General features: G+C 37.8%; 1 protein-coding gene across 2 annotated transcripts in view; it reads left to right on the top strand.

Moving 5' to 3' along the window:
• Positions 1-24,775, top strand: part of col11a1a (collagen, type XI, alpha 1a) — a 62,215-nt gene extending 37,440 nt beyond the window's left edge. For both annotated transcript variants that reach the window (XM_056738751.1, XM_056738750.1), the window contains 27 exons: positions 2,288-2,341; positions 3,836-3,943; positions 4,052-4,159; positions 5,134-5,187; positions 6,023-6,076; positions 6,181-6,288; positions 9,435-9,488; positions 9,910-9,963; positions 10,072-10,125; positions 11,257-11,310; positions 11,899-12,006; positions 12,369-12,422; positions 12,565-12,618; positions 14,062-14,115; positions 16,408-16,461; positions 16,996-17,103; positions 17,855-17,908; positions 18,015-18,068; positions 18,712-18,819; positions 20,043-20,096; positions 20,458-20,493; positions 20,584-20,637; positions 20,709-20,955; positions 21,375-21,487; positions 21,987-22,055; positions 23,174-23,407; positions 23,494-24,775. In XM_056738751.1, the coding sequence (XP_056594729.1) occupies positions 2,288-2,341; positions 3,836-3,943; positions 4,052-4,159; positions 5,134-5,187; positions 6,023-6,076; positions 6,181-6,288; positions 9,435-9,488; positions 9,910-9,963; positions 10,072-10,125; positions 11,257-11,310; positions 11,899-12,006; positions 12,369-12,422; positions 12,565-12,618; positions 14,062-14,115; positions 16,408-16,461; positions 16,996-17,103; positions 17,855-17,908; positions 18,015-18,068; positions 18,712-18,819; positions 20,043-20,096; positions 20,458-20,493; positions 20,584-20,637; positions 20,709-20,955; positions 21,375-21,487; positions 21,987-22,055; positions 23,174-23,407; positions 23,494-23,640 (2,304 nt within the window). In that variant the 3' untranslated portion in view covers positions 23,641-24,775. The remainder of the gene's footprint in view (positions 1-2,287; positions 2,342-3,835; positions 3,944-4,051; positions 4,160-5,133; positions 5,188-6,022; positions 6,077-6,180; positions 6,289-9,434; positions 9,489-9,909; positions 9,964-10,071; positions 10,126-11,256; positions 11,311-11,898; positions 12,007-12,368; positions 12,423-12,564; positions 12,619-14,061; positions 14,116-16,407; positions 16,462-16,995; positions 17,104-17,854; positions 17,909-18,014; positions 18,069-18,711; positions 18,820-20,042; positions 20,097-20,457; positions 20,494-20,583; positions 20,638-20,708; positions 20,956-21,374; positions 21,488-21,986; positions 22,056-23,173; positions 23,408-23,493) is intronic.
• The last annotated feature ends 2,384 nt before the right edge of the window (positions 24,776-27,159 follow it).

Raw genomic sequence — 27,159 nt, 5'->3', positions numbered from 1 at the left:
ATCCTGCTAATGTTACAGGGAGTTACACAGCAGCTCTGCCTCATTACAGCTAAGGAATTGGGCTTTTATAGGACCAATAACCTTAAAACAAGCAAACTTTTCATTGTTTAAAACAAAAACACGAGAAATTGCAGCGGATCACATTCAGCTATCCTTAACATTACCAGCTTTGTTGTGTCCTTTATATGCATTATTAGTGCAGCGAATGATTTAATTGAAAGGTTGCCAATTAGATTTGCGGAGACTATAGGTTGTTTGTTCACTGTTGATGTCTGATCCCAAGGTCAACGGCGAGCTCTGGCTTTCCACGTGGAGGCTGATTGTTTTTTACTGGCTGATTTTTTTCCCATCTTAGGACAGCAAGAGTCATTACTGGGGCCACTGTGTGTGTCTGCCCTTTAGAGAAGCAATCTCAAGTCCACACACACGCAAACACACACACACAAGGGCACACTCCCCAAGCCCTGGCACACACAGATGCACCCACAAGGACATTTATAAAACATATACATCTCCAGGCTGTTATTCCCAGATGGAAGTTTTACTCAAGACTGCATAAACAGGCAGCCGACTTTATAACACTGACACTCAGAACTCAGAAAATTCATTTATCTCAGCGACCTCAAATTACCCCGGGCTGCTAGTCCATATCCACCGGGGACAGTTGCAACAGTCACAACAAATATGTGTTTTTTAAAGCCACAAATTTACCTATATACTGTTATTTTTACAGTTATGAATATATTGATATGTCCAAAGGCTTTTTTGTAGTTGAGAGAATCGCCTTCATATCCCATTGTTTAAACCATTGCTGTCCTTCTAAAACCTTAGATGCTCGATGTTTTATAGGAAATGGAAACACTTTACTTTTTAAATGATTAAATACTTTGCTTTCAAAGTTGACAAGCACTTTTTAATACTTTTATTGGTTGGATATTTGCAAAACCTAGTGACAAACATAAAGGGTGACTAATAATAGTGATCTATGGCAAAAAATCTAAATCACAAAATAAGGAAATACGAGGTTTCAGAACGACATCAGCGATGTATTATGTAAATATAAATTATATAACGATAATAGAGAAGACCTTTAACGGTCAGAGTGAAAATGATTTGTGTATTTATTGGGCTGATTTTACATTAATTGTAGAGGAACTTAGCCAGTAGTTTGAGACCTCCATTTACATATACATAGATTCACAAACTTACCCACTCCAAACGCACACACGCATACGATCTCGTGTCGACTCTTTGATTTTTACCGTACCCCAGCTGGCAAGCGTCCTGCGGGAGACCTCAAACAGGCCAATATATATCAATCTTGTTGAGTCAGAAGCAGCAGGCTGATAGAGTTCTGTGGATCACACTATCAGACAGAAGATTAATGAATTGCAGAGTCGAGAAAGACCAAAACCCGCTGTCAGTTTTCTCTCTAATCCATCCAAATACAAAGATTCATGTAGAAGCAGAAGTCAAGATACATTCTCGCAGAGTTAAATGTTAATTATTTTGCCAGTGTTTTTAAACAATTTGTCTAGGAATGTGAAATGGTATGGATCTGAAGACTTTTTTTATTCATTCTAGAATCGCCAACAACACTGTTTTTATTTGGATAAAAAATTGAGAAGTGTGCTGGAATTGCAGTTATTAAAAAAAATGTTTAGTTAGTTTAGGGCTTTCAAACGATTTATTGTATCAAGAATAAAAGTTTGTCTTTAAAAGTTTTTATCATGTACTGTGCATATTAATTTTGTATTATAAACACATAGACACATGCATTTATATAAAAAAAAATATGTACGTTATCCAAATTATTAAACATCTATGTGTAATATAAATGATTGGTAAATATAAATAAATACATCTAAATATTTCTTAAATTTGTATACATGTATTTGATGTTGTTAATACAAAACTAATATGCACTGTTCGCGAACATACATTATGCAAATGTTAATTGAGATTAACCGTTTGACAGTTGAAAGTGAATTACATACCCATAAAATTGTCTCTCTTTGGTAAAAAATTCCTATAAATAGAATAATTAGGACTGGATTTAAATACATCTTGGTTATTCTGGTCTTGTCTAGCTGGATTTCTTTGAAGAAGTTCAGTCTGAAAAAGTGCACTGTGTTTTTATCTGCCTTTGAAATCCAGTAGATGACACATCGGATAATGCAGATAGGGGGGAAAGCGTTGTTGACACTCCAGTGTAAACCTGTTTATTAGGCTTTGATTTACCCGTGTTTTGTTCTTTTTCTCTTTATCTCTCTCTCACCTTGTGCAGGGTTCAGCTGGTTTAAAAGGAGCAGAGGGACCTCAGGGTCCACCCGGCCCTGTTGTAAGTACTCTATTACCATGGTTTCTCCTCACTCAATGCAGGAAAACTCCCAAAAGCAACATTCAATATTTAGGACCTCCGCGAGTTGAGGGAGTGGTCAGAAAGATCTAAGGCTCAAAAATACCATTAAGGATTTTAAAAGTGTACTTCACAACCAAGCGCAAATAAATCAGAAGAGCACAGTCGATGCACACCTCACCAAAGCGCAAAGCTCGATCAATGTGTCACACATCCCCATTTTCAAGCATGAAGTGCCATGAGTTTACACTAGGGGGCGTCTATCAGAGTCGAGAGAAATTCACATCTTCCGTCCATAATTACTTCCTCTTGACATTTTACACCATACCCGTTGCATGTGACGGGCCAGTTGCAATGTCTCGGAGACCCCTTTGAATTAAAACCAAATTCTTTTACTCGCTGATTCATTTCTCTCGAGAAAGTAGATCGGTATTGTCACCACATAATTGTTCTTATTTCGGACCTGACGGCACAGCGTGAGATTAGAACGGATGGATGAAAAGTCATTGAGGAGTTTTAAATTCAGCTGTGTCAGTCTGATAAAGAACACATTAGCATTTGTATGAAGATGCTGAGGTCTACAAATTAAACCACATTGCAAGGACAGAAAAGAAGTCGGAGTGTATGTTTTCCCACTGTTAGGAGTCGTCACATATAGTAGGGGTCATCACTTTATATACTTATATACATTTCCGGAATGACGTCGCTGTGTTTTGATAGATTGATTCAAAGGATCGTACAAACATACAAAAGCTGATCGGATGCCCTAAAGGTTGTTTGGGCTAAATCCTATCCTTGTCTGTCGTAGACCACCTTTAATGACCTTTGCCAGAATGTAATATAATCTATTGCTCATACGTCAGGGTTAACAAATGTGGTGCGGAAACCTCTTTGTGCTGCAGCCATGATGAAACCTTAGGTTCAGCAAAAGGCGCGTTATTGCTTTTCTAAGTGTTCAGAGCCGGTTGTACCCAGTATGTGATAAAATGGGTGAAAAATTGTATAAACGCACATCTGAGGCGGGACCGAGCCATATCTGCAGTAGAGACCTGAATAATAAAGAGATACGGGGGCTTTTATGACTTCGGCTTGTGGGTAACTATCCAGAACACCTTAGCGATTGCATAGCAACACATTAAAAATACTCAAAACACCTTAGCAACCGCATAGCAAGACCTTGGTTGTTGCACAGGATATTCTCAGAAACATAACAGTCTTGTTCCTCGGCATTATAGTTTTACTCGGCCGGGGTTGGTTTATACCAGGTATTGTATCTAGCTTTCTATGTTTGGAAGTTATTTATGCAGTAGACAAACATAAGCAGTATTCAGGAAGGCATATAAAAATGCTTTTTGAAACTCACTCAAAGCCAAAATTTATATTTGGATCGACAACACTAAATGTACATCCATGTTTGCATTCTTTATGAAATAAAACCTCTTCAGTTGATGTGTTTTGTGCATGTGGTGATCATAGGGCTCTCCCGGTGAGAGAGGAGCGGCAGGACCTGCTGGCCCCATCGGTTTGTCTGGACGCAGTGGACCTCAAGGACCTCCAGGACCTGCTGGAGAGAAGGGTGCCCCGGTAAATGAGCCGATCAGATATGGAAATCGATTCATGTTTTTATATGTGTGATTTGACTTGCTTTTATAAAGCTTTGGTAAAGTGTATGTGTGTATGTGCGTTGTTCAGGGAGAGAGAGGCCCTCTTGGTCCAGCCGGTCGTGATGGAGTCCAAGGTCCGGTTGGTCTGCCTGGTCCAGCAGGACCTCAGGGTTCACCTGGAGAAGATGGTGACAAGGTAAATTGAGACATTAGGTAGACTACACGTTACAAGACAAAGTGCTGTATAATTTACATACTAATACATAAACATAAACGAAACAATTCTCTCCTGATATGGCAGATCCACATTCACTGTTGCCGCCACAAAAAGATATCTGCTTTACTTTTACTTACTGCAGCATACTCATGGCTAGATGAAAGTTTTACATCAACACAAAAGAGACAAACACAACCTCTGAAGCTATAGTAACAGGCTTACTGTGCAAAATATTCTTCTAAATTAGTACCACGTCTTGTTGCGTAAGAAATTGCACAAGAAGAATTAAATTTGTTTTGTTTTTACATTTTATTTCCTGTTTATTAGACATAAACGTCACTAAATCATAAAACAACATATCTGAAGTAATTTCCCTCATTAAGTTTCATGGTTTAATACTTTTACAGGAAAACAAGACAAAACACTGATTCAGAATGCTTTGCAGTGTGCAGCCAGTAACCAAACCCCTCGCACCGCTTCCCAGAATTCCTCACCCACAGCCACTTGTTGGGTAGAACAGATCTGTAATCACTCTTCATCATCACTAACACAACACACGGGCATCTGTAATGCATGCCCGTCTCCCCGCGGCTCTCCTCTGCCGCATATCCATCATCAGCAGCAAAGGCAGTCTATAATGGAATTAGCGTAGGGTACCATAAACGTTGTCTCTCCATCAGCATCTTCTAACAAGGTTCGTGGGCTTACGTGCCACGAATATGTTCTAGCTGTGCTTTATCCGGCCATCGTGGCTTGTTCTGAAACAATATTTTTAATTTACAGTAAAGCTTCATGAGGGTCAACGTCTACGCCGGACTATTTATTAAACTGTTTACTTAGACATGTCTCTTTCCATTACAATCACCAGTGGGTGATTTTTAATGCAGAACAATGTTTATGGTTATCAAAATGCAAGAAAGGCACTGCTTGACTGATTTTAAAACTTGTCCCAGGGAGAAGTTGGTGAACCGGGCCAGAAGGGAAGTAAAGCTGACAAAGGTGAACAGGTGAGTAAATATGCCCATAGAACCATGTTTGACACCTATTTATTTTCATTCGTTAAAAATAAACATTTTGATTTTAGAATAAACATTGTAAAACTGAAAATGGTTAATTATTTCATTTCAGTATTCATTTAAATCACTTCAAAATTTCCCCCTTCGTTTATCATGGTCATTTTATTGCTAATATGGAAAGTGAATGGGGGCAAATTTTTAAGTGAACTACTCTTTTACATTTTTAGTATTTCATTTTTAATTTCAGTGCAGTTCATTTATTTTATATTATGTTTTTTTTATTATTATTTTTTCCAATAAAACTATACCTATATTAAATGATTAGACCTGTATTATGTTATTTGATTTCAATTAACAGAAATGTTTATTAATTTTATTTTATTTCAATTAAAGTTTTCCAAATAAAACTAGGCATAGAATATAATTTTCACGGCTGTAATATTTTAATAAGGCCTATAATACTATGTTTGATTTCAATATGATTAAAAAAAAAAAAAAACTTTTATTCCAGTTGATTTATTTTTATTAAAAAAATATATTTCAGGTCTATATTGTATTATTTCATGCTGTGTTGTATTATTTTATGTGATTATTTTTTGATTTTTATAAACAGAAATTTATGATTTACTTTTCAGAACTTTTTTTATTTAACTTATTTTAATTTCAGATTTAGTTTTTCAAACAAAATTAGGCCATCTACTATATTATTAGAATTTTGTAATTTTACCAAAATGTTTAACAGTTTTAGAAAACTATAATAACCTTGGTGTTAACAGATCCAAGTTGCTCTCCATCTGATCAATATCTTCTCTATGTCGTCCACCAGGGTCCTCCAGGTCCGTCTGGTCTTCAGGGTCCTCTCGGAGCTCCCGGACCTGCTGTATGTCCTACTGCACTGCAGACTAACCCCATCCATTATGTTTGCCATTTGTTATGCAGTAAAATATATATTCAGACTCTGATCAAATATCATGCCCCTTTCAGGGATCTGATGGAGAACCAGGTCCCCGTGGACAGCAGGGTATGTTTGGACAGAAGGGAGATGAAGGAGCCAGGGGCTTCCCAGGACCTCCTGGTCCCATTGGTCTGCAGGTGTGTGCAATTGTGTCAAACACCACCCCAGATATGATCAGATTTGTGTCTCATGGTAACCCAGATTAATACAGCACAGGCTATTCGCCGGTTGCCCTGGGCAGTAGATGAACTGGGAGGTGTTTCAGATGTGAATTGATTTCCTTTTGACTATCCCACTGATGGAATCGCCACGTGAACAAGTCCAGACTCAATGTATTGCAAGAAGAGGAAAGGAGGGTAGCTGGCAATGCAGCGCTTCTAACTCAAGTATGCTGCTGAATAGAAGAATAATTCATGAGCGCAGACAAAGAAAAGAAAACAAAGGAAAATAAAGATAAATAACAGTCTCAAGCTGAGAGGATTGGCTGTGTATTTTTCCTAACGTCTTTCATTGATGTGAGCTTGTACAAGTAATGATTTATCGTCCCTTCAGGGCCGATTTGGCTCGCATCTCACAAACAGAAAGATTTATCCAAATACAGGTAGTTAACTTGCATACCCATATCTAAGCAATATCATGTCATGAGAATGACATCACAGCTGTGCTGGCGTTTAGTTCCATAGCATGAATGCCTGTGAGATTTTGCTTTTTGATTTTAATCCTTATATAATGTGGCAGACCATTTTCATTCAAAAAAGCATAAGGAATGAGGTCTTCCTGCTGTGGAGAACGAAGAATGTCAGCAGGAACACATCTTGTAAAAATCAAATAAGTAGAAATAACGCTGTCGATCAGATACTGTACAAAAAAAAAGTGCACGTGGAAGACAGTAATAGTGGAGAAGCATGTTGTTCTGTTGTTTTCGTTTTGAGAAGACGTTAAATGTGGTTTAAGGAATGAAAGTAAACCAAACCAATCAATCCTGAGGAACAGGTAAATAGGACAGAAGCAGATATTTCATGTTTGAGTGGCAAACATGCTATATTCCTCTTTCCATTTGACCATATTACAACAAAGCCTCTGGGTTCTACCAATCCACCATCCATCAATTAGTTGATTCTCTGAAAGCGAGTCATTGCGGTAATGGGGGTACATCGACTGCTCGTAGTTCTCTTATGCCATCAAATCTCTGAGCCATTTGATTCAATTGAGTTTTAATTGGGCGTAATGTACTTCCATTTGGATTTTATTAATTGCATTTAGTGACTCGGTCCAACAGACATTAGAGTGCACACACTCTCCAGGCCGTAATAAGTGTCTGTATTAATGGTCTCTGACTAAGAGCTTCTGCCTTGATGAGAAATCACCAAGAATCAACTAGCGAGAATGTTTGCTTTTGCCAAGTTATTGGTATAGTTGGGTGAATAAATATAAGGAAAACATTTAGATTTAGGGTTAAGATCTCTTTACTTTTAACAAGTGGGGCACTTTTGAATAACGCCTACTGTATAGTGATCGGTCTGTGAGGCAATAGGCCCTTATCACAATGACGTCACTTAAGTTCCGCCTTTTTTGCAAAGCAGTGTATAATATCATCCGTCTTAAAACAAACAAGAAAAAGAAGAAGAAGAACTTACGTTTTGCCGTCGCTCTGGAATTTAACAACATTGAAAAAAAACTGAAAGAAAACTTATTCAAATACTTATCCTGGCACCTTCGCTAACACAAAAAGAAAACAAAACCCTTACCTTCGTAATCAAACAGGTACTGTTCAACAAAGAATTTGTATTCTTTTTTCTAGCTTTGATCTTGTCGTAAGAGACAATTTGTCTGCATGATGTTTTACACCATCTAGCCATATTTGTGTCAGCTGTGCAGGGTTCTGATTTTTTAACTCATTTTGAGGCGCTAGCGGAAGTAACGATACACCTTTTTCACGGCAGAATGGAAGATGCGTGACGCCGTGTGAAAAGGGCCTATTAGAGAGTAAATGTCAGGGACCAAAACACACCAGGGTCACGTGGTTAGTTTATTCATCCAACAATAAATGCATTTCAGGTCTTTGTGTTTTCAAAGGGGTCCTATACCTTCAAAAAAGGATGCGTTATGAAAGTTTCTCCTTATTTATCAGTATAGATGGAAGATAAATCTAAATTATGGAATTATCAGAAATATGCATATTGCATTGTGCATCTCGCAGAAGTTGGCAATAAGGTATCAAAGTGTATGCATAGCAGAGATACAAAGAGAGTAATATAATTTATTCATTTTCAGTTTTAAAGTATATATGAATATCATTTAAAATGTTTTTACAAACATTAAATATCACATCAGAAATTACATTATTTATCAAGTTATCGCGTATTGTTTTTTTCTTCAATACTGTGCAGCCCTAGTTGTCAGGTGTAACATTGTGGTATTCAAACATGGTAAATAATATGATAGATTTTTTGGAATTGTTTTAAAGTAAGTACGTATTGCATTGTTAAAACCTCCCTTCCTAAGTAAATTAGGTCTAATAACAAATATGAGTTATTCCCAGTAAGCGGTATTAACATTGTGCTTTAAACACCCATTCTATGAATTGTAGTTGTGTAATCTTATTACAACGTTTTTTGGCTCATGTTTGCACTGCTAATTGATTTGCATAATTTCTATTCTACATCACTATCAGCAGGTACTATTTATTCTTAATGGAGTTGCCTTTTAATTGGCCATTAGTTAAACTGAAAAACAAGATAAATTTTGCAAACAGTTACTCAGTGGAGTGCAGAAGAAGTGTGTCGCACACCGCTGGTCATCCTCAGGGATTGTTCTAACAGAGAAAAATATAGACCTGTGTAATGACTGAGCATCGATTATAAGTTTCTGTGCTGGCTAAATTAGCTTTTATATTGTGTTTAGTGATGAAAGTCTACTACATCGATCACAGGTGGGAAAATAACCCTAAAGTGTTCACAGACGAAAATCTAAAGAACGATATTAGGTGCTCTGTTATATTTCAAGATCACGGACACTGGAACTCAATTAAAATGCCTTTACTCCTCCTCTGCTGCTTCCATTGCCATATGGCCCCTTTACTTTCTCTGCCAGTTCAGAAATTTAGTGTTATTGCTGTCCTTGCTAACTGCATATGCGCCAGAATTCCCTTTCATCAAAAGTCCATTGTGTTGTCTGTAAGCAGCGATGCTTCTTTGTATATTACTGACTTTACCATAAGTGTGAAGATAGGGCATCGTTTAACACTACATCAAAATATAAGATTATGCTTCTTTTTTAACAGGGTCTTCCTGGACCGTCAGGTGAGAAAGGAGAAAATGGAGACGTTGGTCCTATGGTAAGATGTTTTAACAATTTGTGTTGTTAATTTGATATAACATTACATAATATTTCACTGTATTATATTACATTTGATTATATAATTTATTTAGATTCTTTTCAGGAATATATTATATATGAATTTATTTTATTAACTCCTCTATAATTAATTATTTTAGCTTTAACTCCCTACACATGCTTTTTGAAATATACTTTGAATAAATATGCATATTTTACATCGTTTTGTTTTATAGTCTGTCCCTTTGGGGAAATATGTCACATTGTTTGCAGAATGTCCACCTAAATAATACAACCGGTCACTGCATATCAGTAGCAGTCATCATGGCAACTCAAATAGTGAATTAATTCGTTCAAATCGTAATGTAAAGCTCAAATAGTAATTTCATATTTGTCTCTTATTTGTCTTCTTTTCACGCCAGGGACCCCCCGGGCCACCTGGTCCTAGAGGTCCTCAGGGTCCTTCCGGTGCTGATGTAAGAGCATTTATCCCAACAGATTGACCAAATTACACCACTTTGTTTAGCTAAATAGCTTTAACAATAATGTCTTTCCTCCTAACATATCGACTTTTTGTATTATAGGGTGCACAAGGTCCTCCAGGTGGAATAGGAGCTATGGGATCCGTCGGCGAGAAGGTAAGAAAATTTCTAGCTCTGTTTATTTTTGGTCTCAAAGAGATACTCTGCTTGGAGTCACTGTTGTAGACTTCATTTAAAGTGTCACCTTCTTGTCTAAATTAGTAAAAGAACACGATTGATGCCTACTTCAGTGCAGATCTGACAATATTTCACCGCTATTTGGCAGGCACACCGGCTATTAATATTTAATTCTCTGGCTGGCTGCTGTGAGGAATCTAGAATATGTTTAGGTCACTGTTATGTTACGTCCATTAGAAGTTGGAAGTACTTTTATCCACTTCAGCCTGGCTCGGATATAATTGTATTCAGCTTTATAACACGGCTCTCTGGAATACCTAATTCGCATCGATTAAGTCACGACATTCAGATTTTGGTAAAAAAGAATCTAGAATTGACTGTGGTCCCAGGCAACCCGTTTTATACATAACTATTCTAGAAGATTCTCGTATCTCGCATAATAAAATTATTTAAACTCAAATCAATGTTTAATATCCATTTATTTATGTAGTGTGTAGCACTGTCACAATATCATGCATTGACAAACACCGGGATATGAAGAACTGTGATTATTGATATTGTGTTAGTCCACATACAGATAATATCTTAAAACATTCAGCTCCAGTACTTGCATGACACTCCAACATAGGGTGTGCTTTTGAACCAGTGGTCACAAACTCACTCTGTTAAAAAAAGAGAAGATAAACACAAAATTAAACTTAAAATTAAAGATGAATTTGACTGATAGCATCATTTATTTATTTAATTTCGATAGGTATCACAAAAATATTTAACCAATTAACCATGGTTTTGTTGTGGTCAAAGTGTAATGACCCTGGGTTTGGTTCATTGATTGCTATCCATGGTTTCACTATAGTAACCCTGTTTAACTAAGTTTTTTCAAAGCCATGGTTATTTTGTCACCATGGTTTTACTGCAGTAACCACGTTTTAACCATGGTTAATTTTCGTAAGGGTCATACTCAATCTGATATTGTGCCAATGTTACAATGTTTGCTGACTGGACAGAATTCGAAACTTATTTGAATATGGCTCTAATTTAAGTAGTTGGTGACACCGGTGTACAGTACTGTATCATATATCTCTACTAAACAAGTAATATTTTTTACAGGGTGAGCAAGGTGAAGCTGGCAACCCTGGACCTTCTGGAGAGCCTGGACCCGGGGTGAGTGAAATTCTGGCTTTGTTGGTCACAAAATGTTTTTGTTAAAAGATGATTTTACTAGTCATACAAACAACAGTCAACATTCTAAAGAAATATAACTCACACTATTGTCAAGGAACTCAAGGTCATATTCCCTCAAGCACTTCAAAGGATTGTATCCTCTGGAAATTGATTAGATCATGAGAAATCACTATGTGGACAGGTGGTTAGGAAAGGGTTAAAAAACAAGAGGTTTGGGAATATCAGCCATGGTGAAAAGTTGTTGAGAGATGGGTTCTTCATTTTGATTGCATAGACAGATGGGTGTTTTTTGACAGTTATTTCCGGTCATTCGGATAACTCAAAAGCTTTTAAAAAGTAAACTTTGCTATAGTATATTGATGAATATTCTGGCGTATCTACAGATGGGAATATGGCCAATCGCAAGCCAAGCCTGTCAATACCGACATGAATAGCTGATGAAGTCTTTTGAATTTGCACATTAGAATGTAGAGCTTGTCTACGCTCATTGTTCTCCGGATGCTTTGGTTCATTAAGTGCCCCAGGGCTCTGGATTCGACCCTTTCATCTTTCTGATATATGCTGCAGGGCCCGAAAGGTGAGAGAGGAGAAAAGGGCGAAGCTGGTCCATCTGGTGCCGCCGGACCCTCTGGTCCCAAAGGACCCCCTGGAGATGATGGCCCCAAGGGTAACTCCGTAAGTGTGACACAGCTTGTATACATACAGCATACATATGATTTTTCATGGCCTTATTGAGATGAGAAGGGAGGTCAAATAAATAAAAACACTTTTTAATGATCTCCTTGAGCAAATGAGCCTTGCTATAACAGGTAATGGTATTTGAGATGGATTATGCTAATTACATGTGAGATTTCCTTCACTTATTGGAAATGAGTGTAGTGCTTTGTGTCCCAGATGAATATAACAAGGTAATTCAATTGAAATTACTGAAGCGTGTACTGCTCACATAGATCAATTTTGTTTTATAGAATTTATTAAGTGCAGATTTAGCTTTTAAGTTATTGCCTTGTTGTCAACCTTGTGCTTTGTTACTATAGGGCCCTGTTGGTTTTCCTGGAGACCCCGGTCCACCTGGTGAGCCAGGTGTTGGTGTAAGTGCCAAAATCCATCTTTATTCTTATAAATGTCACAGATGTTGGGAGATAAAAATCACTCTCTTCAGTTAAAAAAAATGTTTCATCCTTTTTCTTTCCGTCTTTAATTTTGTTTATAATTACATCTGTCGTATATCAGGGAATAGATGGAGGACCTGGAGAAAAAGGAGAAGATGGAGAGAATGGTCAACCTGTGAGTATAGCAATACATTTTCCTATTGTACAGAAGTTTCTTCATTTTGAAAGCAGCTTTTGAATAAAAGCTACTTTGTCAGTAATTTATTTGAATTCCTTTTTGATTCCAGCTATTTGTCTATTTTTAAATCAATTTAACAGAGAGATTGTGTTTTCCTCCGTGCGTAGGTGTATAAATATATTAAAGGGGTAGTTCACACAAGAATGAAAATTCTGTCATGAATCACTCACTCATTAGTTGTTCCAAATCTGTAAACATTTATTTGTTTGATTGAACTCAGAGAAAGATATTTGGACGATTGCTTGTGACCAAACAATCCTTGGACCCATTGACTACCATAGTAGGAAAAATGTAATGGTTGTCAAAAGTGCCTCAGAACTGTTCGCTGTCCGTCATTCTTCAAAATATATTTTGTGTTCAACAGAACAAAAAAATTAGAAGTAATTTTTCCTACTATGGTAGTCAATGGGGTCCAAGATCTGTTCAGTTATTTGTTCCAAAGGTTCTTCCAAATATCTTTCTCTATATATATCAGAACAAAGAAATATGAAGAGATGTGGATCAACTCAAAGGTGAGTAAAATAATGACATCATTTTTATTGAACTATCCCTTTAATCTAATATTTGGATATACTGAGATCATACTGAAGTCATTTCCTGAGCCCACAGCGGTAGCTCATAAATTTAAGTCCTTATGATTATTTTTATATTGTACAGTAATTTAGGTTTGCCAGTGCAGGGAATGGGTAATTTACTGTTAAATTCAACATTTGAGAATCTAGCTTTAGATGTTTGGGTGTCTAGCATCACTGTTGTGAGCGATTCATTGCGAGGTCCATGTATAAGCGCCGGTTCTCTGAAAGTTTAATGAGGTGGGGTTGTTTTGTGCTGCAAGACGTAGGCAAACATTTACAGCTCCCTTATTTTGATAAGAAGTTCATCATTTTAGAATCCATCAATTACACAGCTGAATAAGTTTGCAAATTTATATCCATCCTACGTTTGTATGCTCATGAAACCCCAGAGCGTCTACTAATTGCGTTCAATTAATTTTTCCAAAATAGGCAACCACAGTCGAGGCAAAGAAAGTTTAGTTATGAATTTTGTTATTTATAAATTAAAGGCTCGGTTTCACAGACACGGCTTAGCTTAAGCCAGGACTATGGCTTAGTTGAATTAAGATTTATGTTGCTTTTATAAAATTCCTTAGATTACTTTGAATAAAGAATACATTACTTTGTCTTGAGACAAAACAATGGCACTGATATATTTTTAAGATATTTCTGGGCAGTTGTTTTCAATTAAGTTTTCATTCATTTTAGTCTTAAGCCTTGTCTGTGAAACCGGGCCAAAGTCTTTTATTTACCATCTGCTGGTTTAGTAATATTCTGCGTCTTCTAATGTAAGTTGTTCATATTTGTTTTATTTTCTGTGTTTTAGGGACCCCCTGGTCCATCTGGAGAAGCTGGTCCACCAGGACCTCCCGGCAAGCGAGTAAGTAAAGCTTTCATCTTATATTTTAATGCATGTTTATTCCCCATGTTTTGCAGCACCTGTGGCTTTTTGGATCCGTATTTTTGTTTTCAAAGAACAAGCAGATCACTGTTGATCTCAAAATGGTACGAAATCAACTGCTGTTGATGGTCCGAGCCGTTTTATGAAAATCACGACCTGTGTAAATTAGGTCATCCTTTTTCTTTTGAGATGAATGATAATCAGCACGCATGATTGGTTGGCTCTGGCCCGGGGTCGTGCCGCTTAACAGCAAAATAAAAACAGTCCTTTACAGGATGATGAATGGCGCATACTAAATCATCTGCCTGAAGTCGAAAACACCGCTTTAATGGTATCGAAGCCCGGACTAATTTCCTCCACCGAGGTCTTACATCTCTCTCAGGATGAGAGAGGAAAATCTGTCCAGACACTGTATTGATCTCGGCAGTTTGATTGACAGCGATGAGGGGACAGCGGCGTAAAGGATTTTACAGAGGAAGAGGAAATATAACTGTCACATTTGTGATGGGAACCCAAGCTCCTTTTCGCCCCGCCACATCAAAAGAAATTTGTTCTGCCGTCTGACACCTCGCCGCCTCACGGAAATAGCGTTGTTGCACCAGTCAGGAAAATAACGCATCAATTTTCCAAACAGGGAAAAGTAAACTTTTCCAATTTATACCGTGTTGAGGTGCATTCAGGGCCTGCGGCAGTATATTGTTATTTCCTATTGACTTTACACAGTATTTTCTCATCTTTTAACGGTTGTCTCGGGGTTCACATGCAGCGGGGTCATTGTGTGTAGCTTTCCTGTAGCTCAGTGGTAAGAGCATTGTGTTAACAACGCAAGGTTGTGGGTTCAATCCCAGGGGATTGCAAATACCTAAGTAAAATGTATAGGATAAAGTAATGTAAGTTGCTGTGGATAAAAGCGTCTGCCAAATGCCTAAATATAAATGTAAATGTGTGTACCCGCACTTTGTGCCGCCTGCAGCTGTATGTTGGCTAGTGTGTGTTGTTTTAGTTGTTGTGTTACTCCTGCAGTTATTAAAAAAACAGTCTCTATATTCAAAAAACACCAGCGTTTAGACGTCATAAAGATTTGAGATTTTAAACATTTCTCGAGATTAAGTCTAGCAGGGGCCTTTAGCATGTGCACCAGAGTTTAACAGTCCCTCTTTGGGTTTTGTCATTTTTCTATAAGGCAAAAAGTCCCGCTTGAAATATAATAGGCGGTTAGGGCAACTCCCTCCATAAAGCTTTATGGCATTACTTCCGCATACAAATACATTATTCATGCAAAACGTTGAAAAAACACCACTCGCTTTCCCAATATACTTCGTGGCAATCTCCCCGGTAAAATGATACATCCTATCCGCATGCAGACACCAGTGGCCCACCAATGGTGTTTTAATCCTAGACGGTAAAGACAGTCGGGGGAAAACTGATCTCGGACCAGTCTCGCGGTATTAACTCAGCGGCATCAATAATTCCGGCTAGAGCTTGTATTGCATTAAACACGAGGTGTTTCGCTTTTTCAGCATTTTACCGACTGCAGTTTGAAATGAATATGTAAATCGTTCCCCTATTTCCTTTTTCTTTCTTATTCTTTCGCTTTTCAGCCGGTCCCTTGGCAGTCAACTTGAAAATTAATTAGTTTTTCCCGTTGAATATTTTTAACTGGCAATATATGGTTAGTTGCACTTGATCATCTATTGCATTGCATGTAGAGGAGGCCGGGGCAAGTTGTCACACATGGGTATGTTACGAATATAGATTTCGACAGAAATACAACTGTTTACAGTTCACAAATTCAACACGTCTCGCGCTTTAAATTAGTATAAATGCATAATCTTGACAACTTTCCCTTTATCCAATTACGTTACAGCAACCTCTATTAGGGTTTCTTTTAGAAAAGGTCGACCTGTTTTTATTCAACTTTTTTTCCCATGCCATAGCAATGATTTGAAAACCTTTTTGTTGTCGAGTCTTTGTTTCTACACGGAAATTGACTTTCAAAAATAAACTCCTGAGAAATATTAACTGGAGTAAAACGTGTAACAACTCATCTCCCCTATTGAAGAACACTCTTCACAATCCCCGGCTCCTCACAGAAAGTGTGTACGCCCATACAAGACGGACTACACCCAGCGAATCCATTCTCTCATTAATACCCATCAAGCAGAATCCCCCAAGTGCTACTCTGATGTCTTTTCGTGACCTTCTTACCATTTGTTTTATAGCCCAGCACAGACAAATGCTCAAATATTCTGTCCTTTCCTCTGTCCTCAGGGATCCCCGGGGGCTGCCGGATCCGAAGGCAGGCAAGGAGAGAAGGGCGCCAAGGTAACGCATCATTCCAAATCAATTCAGCGCGTTACACACTGCAGCTTCTAGTGCCATAATTAAAGCCCAGACAGCCAAGAGAGAAAGCGCATCTTTGACTGAATGACTCACGTGTGAAAGCCTGTCATTATGGAAGCTATGGGTTTGGGATTTAAGAGTGTGTTTGAGTTTACTTACATACATTCTGTAAATAAATTCAAGCGTTTTATTTTGTATTATTTCACACATAGTACATACCAGAGGAAAGTTGTATTGCTCAATGGTTACTCTTTCATAGCTCAGAAGGTTTGATGGACTGCTTACGGTAGTTGAGTTTCATTAATGCATCAGTTTAATATTTAAAGTTGCTTAGTAGGGATAAAAAAAATTGAGGTGTACAATTGTTGTAGATTGTATAAGATAGGTTGGATTTGGGTAAATTTGATGAGAAATGTTTGAGTTCATAGTGAGCTCTTCAATAATATGGACTTGTGATTGCGGGTATTAGATAGATCTCATCTATGTGTTTTCTTTCGTTTGGGCATTTCTCTCTAGGGTGAGGCAGGATCTGAGGGTCCGCCAGGCAAAACGGGTCCAGTTGGCCCTCAGGGTCCCGCCGGAAAGCCTGGTCCTGAAGGTCTCAGGGGAATCCCTGGCCCTGTGGTAGGTCCTTATTTCATTCTTCTTTTTAGTTAATACTGCAACTGCACACCAATGAAGAACGATCCCAAAATAGTCTATTTTTAAGCTTCCTTTTTAAATGTATAATATTGGATTCGAACAAAAACGCACCCATCACAGATTGGTTTGTTGTTGTTTAGCAATATAAAACATTCATACATTTGTTTTTTTTCAAAGGGATAGTTCACCTAAAAATTAAAAAATGCTATCATCAGATACTTAGCCTCTTGTCATTTCAAACCTGTTTGACTTTGTTTCTTCTGTAGAGCACAATGAAGATATTTTAACCAGTGTTTGTGACTTCCATTGGTTTTGCGTCCATGCTATAGAAGGGAATGGTTTCTGCTGTTGTTTGGTTACCAAAGATATTCAAAATATAGAAAGAAAGCCAAACGGGTTTAAAATGACAAGAGCGTGAATAAATGATGACAGAATCTCTTTAATGGCATAATGACATTTATGTTGTTTAAGTTTCCAAATTCCTTTTAGGGGTACTGTATACCCTAAATACATTTAATACACACCCCCCACTGCATAAAAGATGTAAATAACCAGACAAATCAATCCCCACCTCCCCTCGCTTGTACAATCTGTATCTTTTTCTTGTCTGTTCGCACACACGTTTTGTAGTATCTGGGCCATTAATCACTGTCCCGCTCGCAGTACATCGATAGCAGACCGTAAGCAAAACAGGTTGCAATAATGACTGTTGTAATTGGATGGATTTTCACAGGGTGAACAAGGACTTCCTGGTGCTTCCGGACAAGATGGCCCACCTGGACCGATGGTACGAGATCTGTCCCCTTTTCGTTCCTTATGTCTCCCTTTTTTTATCTCTTTTTTTCGTGTGTGCACGCCAATTTAATTCGTACCGTTGGTGTTTTGCTGTTTAGGGACCTCCTGGTCTCCCTGGCCTGAAAGGAGACCCTGGCACTAAGGGTGAAAAGGTCAGTGACACATTAATTCCTTTTCTGTCATTTTTATGAATGTGCTGTCTTACATCTCTTGAAGGTTCAAGGTCAAATCTAAAGACTGGGAGTGTTCACAGAAAGTCATTCTGAAGAAACCCAGGGGGGGAAGTTTCAGCAGCTTCTGCAAAACTTTTATTCTTTAGCTTTTTTAACCTTTTTAAAGTTATAAAGAGTATTTGTTCATTTAATTTAGTCGTTTTTTATTCATTCAGCCATTCAAGCAATATTCATATTAATTCTATTAGTTCTACACAAATATTATGAATGCCTATTCTGATCTTGCATTGGTTTATAATTTCATAATCAATATTTTGATAATCATAATCAGTTTTACACGTTTCAGTTCCTTTAGCTCAGCTTGTGGCACTTGCAATGCTAACGGTCATGCGTTCAATACCCAGGGACCACATGTACTAATATAAATGGTGTAGCCTGAACGGGAATACCTGTTTGTGTTAACCTTGTTATATTGTTGTCTTTGGCGGTTGGCTCATTGGCCTCTGGCTTTCTCTCATATAAACTCAATTTGTGTGCTCTGTACATATGGTATGCAAATGAAGCATCATCAAGCCCGATCCACTGATGTGTGATGTCTGTTATCGTTCGTGTTTTTCTTCAGGGTCACCCCGGTCTAATTGGTCTCATCGGACCCCCCGGTGAGCAGGGAGAGAAGGGAGATCGAGGTTTGCCCGGTCCTCAGGGCCAGGGTGGCAGCAAGGGTGATTCTGTAAGTCGCTAATGATTTATTTCTCCCTCCCACCTTCCCAAACGCACGCCGAACCTTCACCAGAAAGCACAAGGACCTCCCGCTCTGACCGTAAACGCTGCTTGCACATTAAAGTAACGACCACCTTAAACAATAATGTGTGCGCTTATTGCATCTGTGTACATCATCATAATCGTGTTATGGACGAAACTGCCATAACAGGCGGAGGAGATCAGTAAGCCAGCTGTAACTCTATTACACCAGACGGTTATATTGTTTTAAAGTAGGCCTTTGTTTCATTGTAAAGCTGTGAAGTTTTTTGCTTTTTAAATTTAGTTGAAACACTATACAGTATAAGATACTTTACCCAATACCATCAGATCTAAACAGGTCAAGCGTAAAGATTTCGCCTCCTCTTACAATCCCGATGAACAGAAAAATCTTTAAAACATCTCAGTTGTTTCTATTAGAAAGCAATTTGAATAAATGGAGGAGAAATAAGATATTTGTATAATATACAGTATATGGAATTACATATTTGTTGCAACATATTCTTATAGGCATGAACTTATGACTTAAACCTTACATTTATCAGTAAATTGAACTCATTATTTTAGTCAAACAATCTAAACGGTTTCGATTCAGACCCTGAATGCAAATATATTGCTTACAGATGAAAAACATTAAAGTCTGTCTTTACATAAAATCGAGGAAATAGAAGGTTACAAATAGCTCTGCCCCTCCATCGACCTCTCGCTTCTTTATAATGCGATATATTAAAAAACCTATTCCTATTAAGCTTGATGAAATTGTATTTTCCCCTTCCGTGAGTTAGAAAAAAATAGATAAGTCCATTACATCTCACTAACATTTCCCATTAGACAGATGTGCGGTCTGTTGCTGCGTTCGGTAACTGAGCTTGAATTTCTCCCCACAGAACAACTTAAATAGTCCTTGACTCCTAATGAACTGGGATGATCAGTGTGTAATACACACCAGAGGATTATACAATTAACAAGAGCCGTTTTCATCTCTGTGAGCAACGCAGTGTCGTTTGTTTGGCAGACTGTTCCTGGAGTGAAAAATCTATACACATTTTGTCACTTATTCACGCTGTTGGAGATGCAGAAGACCAACATTAGTTTGTCATTTGACTTGATATCTATACGTCTTGTGGGTCATTTATGAATTTGAATGTATCCAATAATGCACAGTCTAATCACCATCTGCTCTATGAATTGTAGGGTATTGGTGGAGCTTCTGGTCCCCTTGGTCCACCTGGTCCTCCTGGATTGCCTGTGAGTCTTCCTTCTGTTTCCTTCTTTAATGACATATTTTGTTCTATTTTTACAACTTATGAAAAGAAATTGAGCAATAAAATGATCATTTTGGCCTGTCCCGTCCGGAAGCCTTGATCTTCTTAATATTAGTATTGAAAACAACTAAATAAAAATATATAATTATGAACTTGATAATATCAATTTGTCTAATACTACCCATTTTCATCCTATAATTTCATAAAAATGTGCATCTAGAAAGCCGATTTGGACTTTCTATGACATGATGAATAACTAATTTATTAAATGAATCAAACATGTTTGTACACAAATTCTACTGGTTGTTGCATTCAAGTAACTTTCTTTCCAACGAATTTTTTAGGGTCCACAAGGGCCAAAGGGATCCAAGGGTTCAACTGTAAGTTCAACTTTTATTTCTGAACCATTTGACGTACATGTCATACTGGCGTTTTAAAGCAGCTCATGGTTTGAAATTGTCTTGCTGCAGGGTACCTCTGGTCAGAAGGGAGACACCGGCACTGCTGGACCTCCTGGTCCTCCTGTAAGTATCTGTTTCGAGGTCTTCGTAAAACGTGACATTCTTGGCCGTACATTCATTCCTTGTTTCTTAAGGGTCCACCCGGTGAGATCATCCAGCCTCTGCCCTACCATATGCCCAAGAAGTCCCGTCGTTCCATCGACATGCAGGCCGATGATGCGGGCACCATCCTTGACTACGGAGAGGGCATGGAGGACATCTTCAGCTCCTTGAATAACCTCAAACAGGACATCGAACGCATGAAGTACCCCATGGGCACGCAGGGCAACCCCGCGAGAAGTTGCAAAGACCTCCAGCTCGCTCATCCGGAGTTCCCAGATGGTAAGCGATCGGAAAGGACACGGAAAGATAAATCTGAATAACACGGTTTGCTGGTTTCTAGAATTCAGAGCTGATTTGAATCATAGATGTAGGCGCCTGATTGGAGAGATGTTTAGCATTCCGTGGACTCCCACATCAGCCGACCAATCTTCCAAATCATGCCTTACTAAATGCCAGCTCTTAGACTGACCTTTCAGAGCTGCTTTTACTACGCTCACATAAGCCCGCTATTCTGTTAACGCGAGCCACCCAATCCACCGTGTTTTTATCTTCTGAAAAAGATAAAACGCGAGAGAACGTGGAGACGAGGGAATATCCTGGAACGAAATCATAATGACAATAGCTCTTCCCGGATTTTTGAGAGCCATATCTGTAGATGTTCTTGACTCAGAGAGCGTATGTGTGTTTTTTCATCTCAGGTGAATACCACATTGATCCCAACCAGGGATGCTCAGGAGACTCCTTCAAAGTGTACTGCAACTTCACAGCGGGAGGCGAAACCTGCATCTTCCCCGATAAAAAGTCAAACGGAGTAAGTGACATTCTCAAAGCCCTCTTCTGAGGAAGAACCAGCCGAAAACAGACAACTTACCTGAAAGCGTCTTACCTCTCTCACATAGAATCAATGGAAAATCATGCTGGTCATTGGAAGTGAAAAATAGATCCGATTCATTTTTCACCCCAAGAATAATGTCCTACTTTTATTGTTACCCAGTTCTCATTACTGTAATGCTTCTAGATGTTTTCATTGTGAGTTTGTTTGTAGTTCTCATTATGGTCGATGATGATTCTCATTAGTTTCTCATTACTGTTATACCATAACACTGTAAATTATTTTCTTGAGCAAAAATTAAGTGCAGTAAAACAAATATTACCATAATGTATGCATGCTTAGCAATTTAAGAGAATTAAATTGAAATAATAAGCTTACTGTTTACTTGAAGTGAAAGTATTCCGCTGATAAATGTGTTTAATGTGTTAAATCTGTTTGTCCAAATCTGAGCTTTTGCCGTTTCTCACGCTTTCTTCAGGTGAGGATATCTTCATGGCCCAAAGAGGTTCCTGGCTCTTGGTTCAGTGAATTTAAGCGTGGCAAAATAGTAAGTGCACTTTCTCATCCCACTTTCATCTTCTGTTTCTCCTCTCCTTTATATTAAAACACCATCTAGTCCTTCTCCAAGCTAAAAGGATCAGAGTGGTCTCCTTCCTCTTCTTACTTTACCCGACCGTTAGATGGACACCAATAAAAGCTGTGCTTTTTACAGCCGCGGCCCGGATCCATCAACAATCTGAGCACACCCACCATCATTCATACAGAACACACACATCCACGCGCCGCATTTATATTTGATGCGGTGGAGTGTCATAGAGGCGACGCGGCACCTCTGAGAAATGTGCCACCTTTGTGTACCTGTTTTTTATTCCAGCTGTTTTCCACTTTGTCAGAAACAAAACAGTTTTGCTTTTGTTCAGGGTTACAACATAATTTTACCTGTTTTCACTTAGGTTCAGAATTGAATTGAAAATGCACCTCGAATTCCAATTTCATTTGAATTGAGAGGAAACAGGATGCTGAATTATTATTTGAAGTTTAATAATATTTAAAGAGTTCATTTGCAAAAACAGATAACTTCGTTTTTATTTATTATCATAAATCATAGTTTTATTGTGTTAGTTAGATGTTTTGAAAGTTATTATTACTTAATTATATCAACCATACAGCCTTTTGATTGATTATATTTATTGTGAATGTACAATAAAAAACATGATTTTTGAACATTTTTAAAAACAGAATTATCTGTTTTTTCAAATGAACTCTTAATTTGTAATAAATAATAATTAATATGGTTAATCATACAATTTTCTCAGTTTGAATTATTTAATATATTGTATGTATATGTTCCTGAAAAATAGTGAATTTGGACATCTGAGGTTTAAGAAATACATATATATTTGTATGTAATATATATTTCCGAAACCTCAGATGTTAAAATTCACTATTTTTTCTGGAAATGTCGAAAGTACTTAATGATTAAATATTGTGATGTCAAACTTGACAAGCACTTTCTAATACTTTCTATTGGTAAGATATTTGCAAAACCCAGTGACAAACATAAAGGGGTGACTAATAATAATGATTTATTAACCCAGAGATGAAAAGGAACATTTTAAATTCAGAATCACCTGAAAACCCTTTTGTTTTTATTTTACCCTCAAGCTTTCGTATGTGGACGCAGACGGCAACTCAATAGACATGGTCCAAATGACGTTCCTCAAACTACTGACCGCCTCTGCCAGGCAAAACCTGACCTACAGCTGCCATCAATCCGTAGCCTGGTACGACGACACCACGGACAGCTACGACAAGGGGCTCCGCTTCCTCGGCTCCAATGATGAGGAGATGTCATACGACAACAATCCCTTTATCAAGGCCGTGTCAGACAGCTGTTCGGTAAGTTTGTTCTCCAAGAATATGCACAAACAAATTAAGAAATATGGAAGCGCACCACCTCTTATTGTCTTGTTCTTATCTTACAGATGAGGAAAGGCTACGGAAAGACTGTTCTGGAGATTAACACTCCCAAAATCGATCAGGTTCCGATTGTCGACGTGATGTTCACTGACTTTGGTGATCCCAACCAGAAGTTTGGATTCGAAGTTGGTCCGGTGTGCTTCCTTGGCTAAAAAAACAGACAAAGACAATAAATACAGATAACTTGACAGGGTAGGACGGGTTAGCAGGCGAGTCGAGACTTTTCGTCTCGACATCGGCAAACCATCGAGCCCCGTTCCTGCCACATGCAAGTTTTGAAAAAATGGGGTAGCGAACACGTCTTGCCATGTATGTATGTATTACCCAGGAAAATACTTGTTGCCCTTGTAGGGCAAGGATCACATGACATGAAACCTGTTATGGAACGTAAGGTGAAGGACAACGTCGAGCCAAGGCAAACCGTGAACCTGAGGGGTCCACAAGCGGGAGAAAGGAAGGACCTCTTTTTTCGGTGCAGTGCAAATATATGAAAACAAAACAGAAACACACAACAATGGTGCTCGTTCAAAATACAAAAAGAGGTGCTATAAGAAAGAGGATGTATTTTAATAAAACTGTAATTATTATTTTGTACATTATTGTTATTTCTGAATCTGCTTTCAAAACTTGCATGTGTATCACAATGGCTCTCAAATTCAAAATTCCCCACGAACGTTTATAAATTATAGAACTGAATAAATAAAGAATTGAATGATATTTTGTGGATGAATACTGTGTACTTATTATGAAACATATAAAACACAGCTGTCAAACAGATCCCTATTATTAAATGTAATGCAAGTCCTTTGTATATACTGACCATCCGAAAGTTAAACACGCGATTCGGCCAACTGGACTCCACTTAACCACAAGAAGAATATGCGTCGGCACAACGTTTCGCAAGCAACGTTTCACTAATGTTGCCCCCTGTGGTTGACTGGAGTAATCATTCATTCACTTTAATTTAATGCTTTTCTTTCTTTTTTGTTTGTTGTTTGTTTTAGGTTTTTATTTTTCAGTTGTAGTTCAGTCGTATACCTCAGTCTATCGTGAAAACCATACCGGTGCAAGGATGGTGTGCCCTGTATATACCTTGGTAATACAGTTAAGTTGATATATTTCGGGTGGGGATTTTTCTTAATGGGAGAAATACATATCTGTTAGGCCTCTTATTCAAAACGTCTGTGAATGCAATGATAAGGCCTTTTCGGTGACCCATTTCTGTAACTAAGAAGAGAAATTGTTTTAATGTGCTTTTTATGGATCATTTCATTATTAAAAACTGGATTCCAACCAACCATGAAACTGAGGTGTGGATTGTTTGTTTGTTTTGTTTGTCATTCCACATCATCCGTGTTTCTCCGCAATGTTTTCAAATGATGTTCATTTCCATTGGTGATAACATCTGAAGATTTCGAAATCTTTGACGTTCCAGAAAGTGAGCTGTAATATTCCAAACATGCACTGCGTAAAATAAATGTTTGCTAACTCGTAGTAAATGAATTATTATCTCGTATCGTTTATCATGCGTTAGATCTCATTAGCAGGTGTCTAGCGTGTCTGAACGAGGTGAGAACAACATGTTTGCTTTGGAGAAGCTTCAGCACGCGTATCATTGGTCCCTCTGGTTGCTTACTAATAGGACGCTGGAAGCTAAAGCATTTCGATTTGCTGGTGCGTACCGTTGCGTCTCATTGGGCATCGTCTTTAATATAAACTACAGGCATAGCTGAAATAAGACCTCTCTTTATTCTGCGATTGATGTATCCTCAATGGTGAGATCGCCATTGAATTCCCAAAATGATTATTGGACATCACTATTCAGGCTTTCAAATGAATGCCAATTTAATATTTTTCTTAAGGCAAAGACTTTGAGTTTGCCATTTCACCGTTCCTTTGTGACAGGCATTCTCTGCTTAGCATTTAAAAAGGTTTTCAAGGAATCAGATTCTCAGTGGATAGCCTATAGTCCGGCATTTTGACATTTATTCTTTTATATTTCAAGATATAGAAAATCTTCTTTGTTATTTAAAGTATTTTAAGTACGATGATGTGTTTTGGTGACTACGGCTGAAAAATACAAGCGAATGAGAAAGCAGCAAAAAGAGGACAGGGGTTACTTCAAAGAGTAGTAACCTGTTTATGGTCGAAATGAAAGAGAAATTGTTTGCAGCTTTCCAGCATTCTGAAGAAAGTCGCAATGTTAAATCTGACGATACATTAAAGACTTCAAACCTCAAAGAGTTTGTTTTGTTGCTAAACAGCACGTTTAAAGCCTAAAACTTCTTTCACGCTTTGTTAGCCGAGTTTGCAGGAGACTGTTTCTTTTGGCAGACTTTCTGTCATTGTTTCTGCTAGATATAAATTGTGCACACCAAGCAGACAGATTTAGAAAACAACATCGGTAAAGCAGTTTTTTAAGACCAGATATAAGTTTATATTATATATAAAAACAATAGTGCATGTTCAAAGAAGGAGAAAGGGTATTTCTAAATAAAACTAAAATTATTCTTTTGTGTGTTATTGTTTCAGAATCCACTTTTACATGTCGCATCTTGCTCCTCAATTCAAAAGTCTTATAAGTTATAGAACTCAATGAATAAATAAACTTTTGGCTATCTATCTGTTATTGTTTGTGCTAGATATACGATAAATATGTGCATGAATCGTTCATGTTAAGCAAGGTGAAGAAAACAAAGCAGTTTTAGGAAAAGATACTTTTAACTTTTATCAAAAATGTGGAGAGAATGAATGCACCCGGAATTTTTGTGTAAAGCTGATTTAAATTTATAACAAAATGACAAAGCAAAATCAGAATTGTCTTCTAGAACTTCTAGAAAAGCCAGTCTGACGGCCTACATTGTTTTCTTCTTTTGCACAAAAAAATGTTAGAATGCTAGAATGTCTTTGTGAATACTTTAGAAAAATAACTTGTGTTACAGGTATTAAATCCATGAAGTACTGAGAGTTTTGTTTAATGTGTTTTACAGAAACTACACTTGGCCTTATAGATGACTTTGAAAGATGTAAAGATTCAGGAATCAGTATTTATTTATTTAATAATACTTACTTTTTCAATCCTATGTAATTAAACATTAAAGATATTTATTTAACATTTTCAATCGGTTATAAATATTCTGTTCATGCGCTGTCTAGTCACCCTTTAATCAAAATTTCCCCCTATTTTGCTCACCCTCAAGGCATCCTAACAGAATATGGTTTTCATCGTGAAGAATAATGCGGTCGAATTTATAATACCCCATATCATTTTGCCTCCACACGGTAGAATGGGAGTAAAAGGGTGTTGAAGCTCCAAAAAGTGCATCCATCGATCAAAGAACTGCTCGCCATGGCTCTGTGGTCTGAGCAAAAGTCTTCTGAGGCGAATCGATGCGTTTGTTTAAGGAAATATAAATATTGACAGCGCTATTAACGTTGATGTCTAGCTTCCTTCATCTCTGGAACGCCCGTGAACCAGAGGCTTGTTTTTCCGGCAGATGACACTGGTGTTGTGGTGATGAACGATCCTGTTTTTTGTTTACGGCCAATAGGATAGCGTCTACTCTTGCAGGAGCTTTCGTTTCTGTCATTTACCAGAAAAACAAGCTGAGGTTCATGCGCATTTCTCTTAAAGAAACGCATCGATTTGCTTCAGAAGACCTTTTTTCAGA

The sequence above is a fragment of the Triplophysa dalaica genome, chromosome 23 (genome assembly GCF_015846415.1).
Source record: "Triplophysa dalaica isolate WHDGS20190420 chromosome 23, ASM1584641v1, whole genome shotgun sequence".
NCBI classification, from domain to species: Eukaryota; Metazoa; Chordata; class Actinopteri; order Cypriniformes; family Nemacheilidae; genus Triplophysa; species Triplophysa dalaica.
Note: the sequence above shows the minus strand (reverse complement) of the source record. Positions and strands in the feature narration are given on the sequence as shown.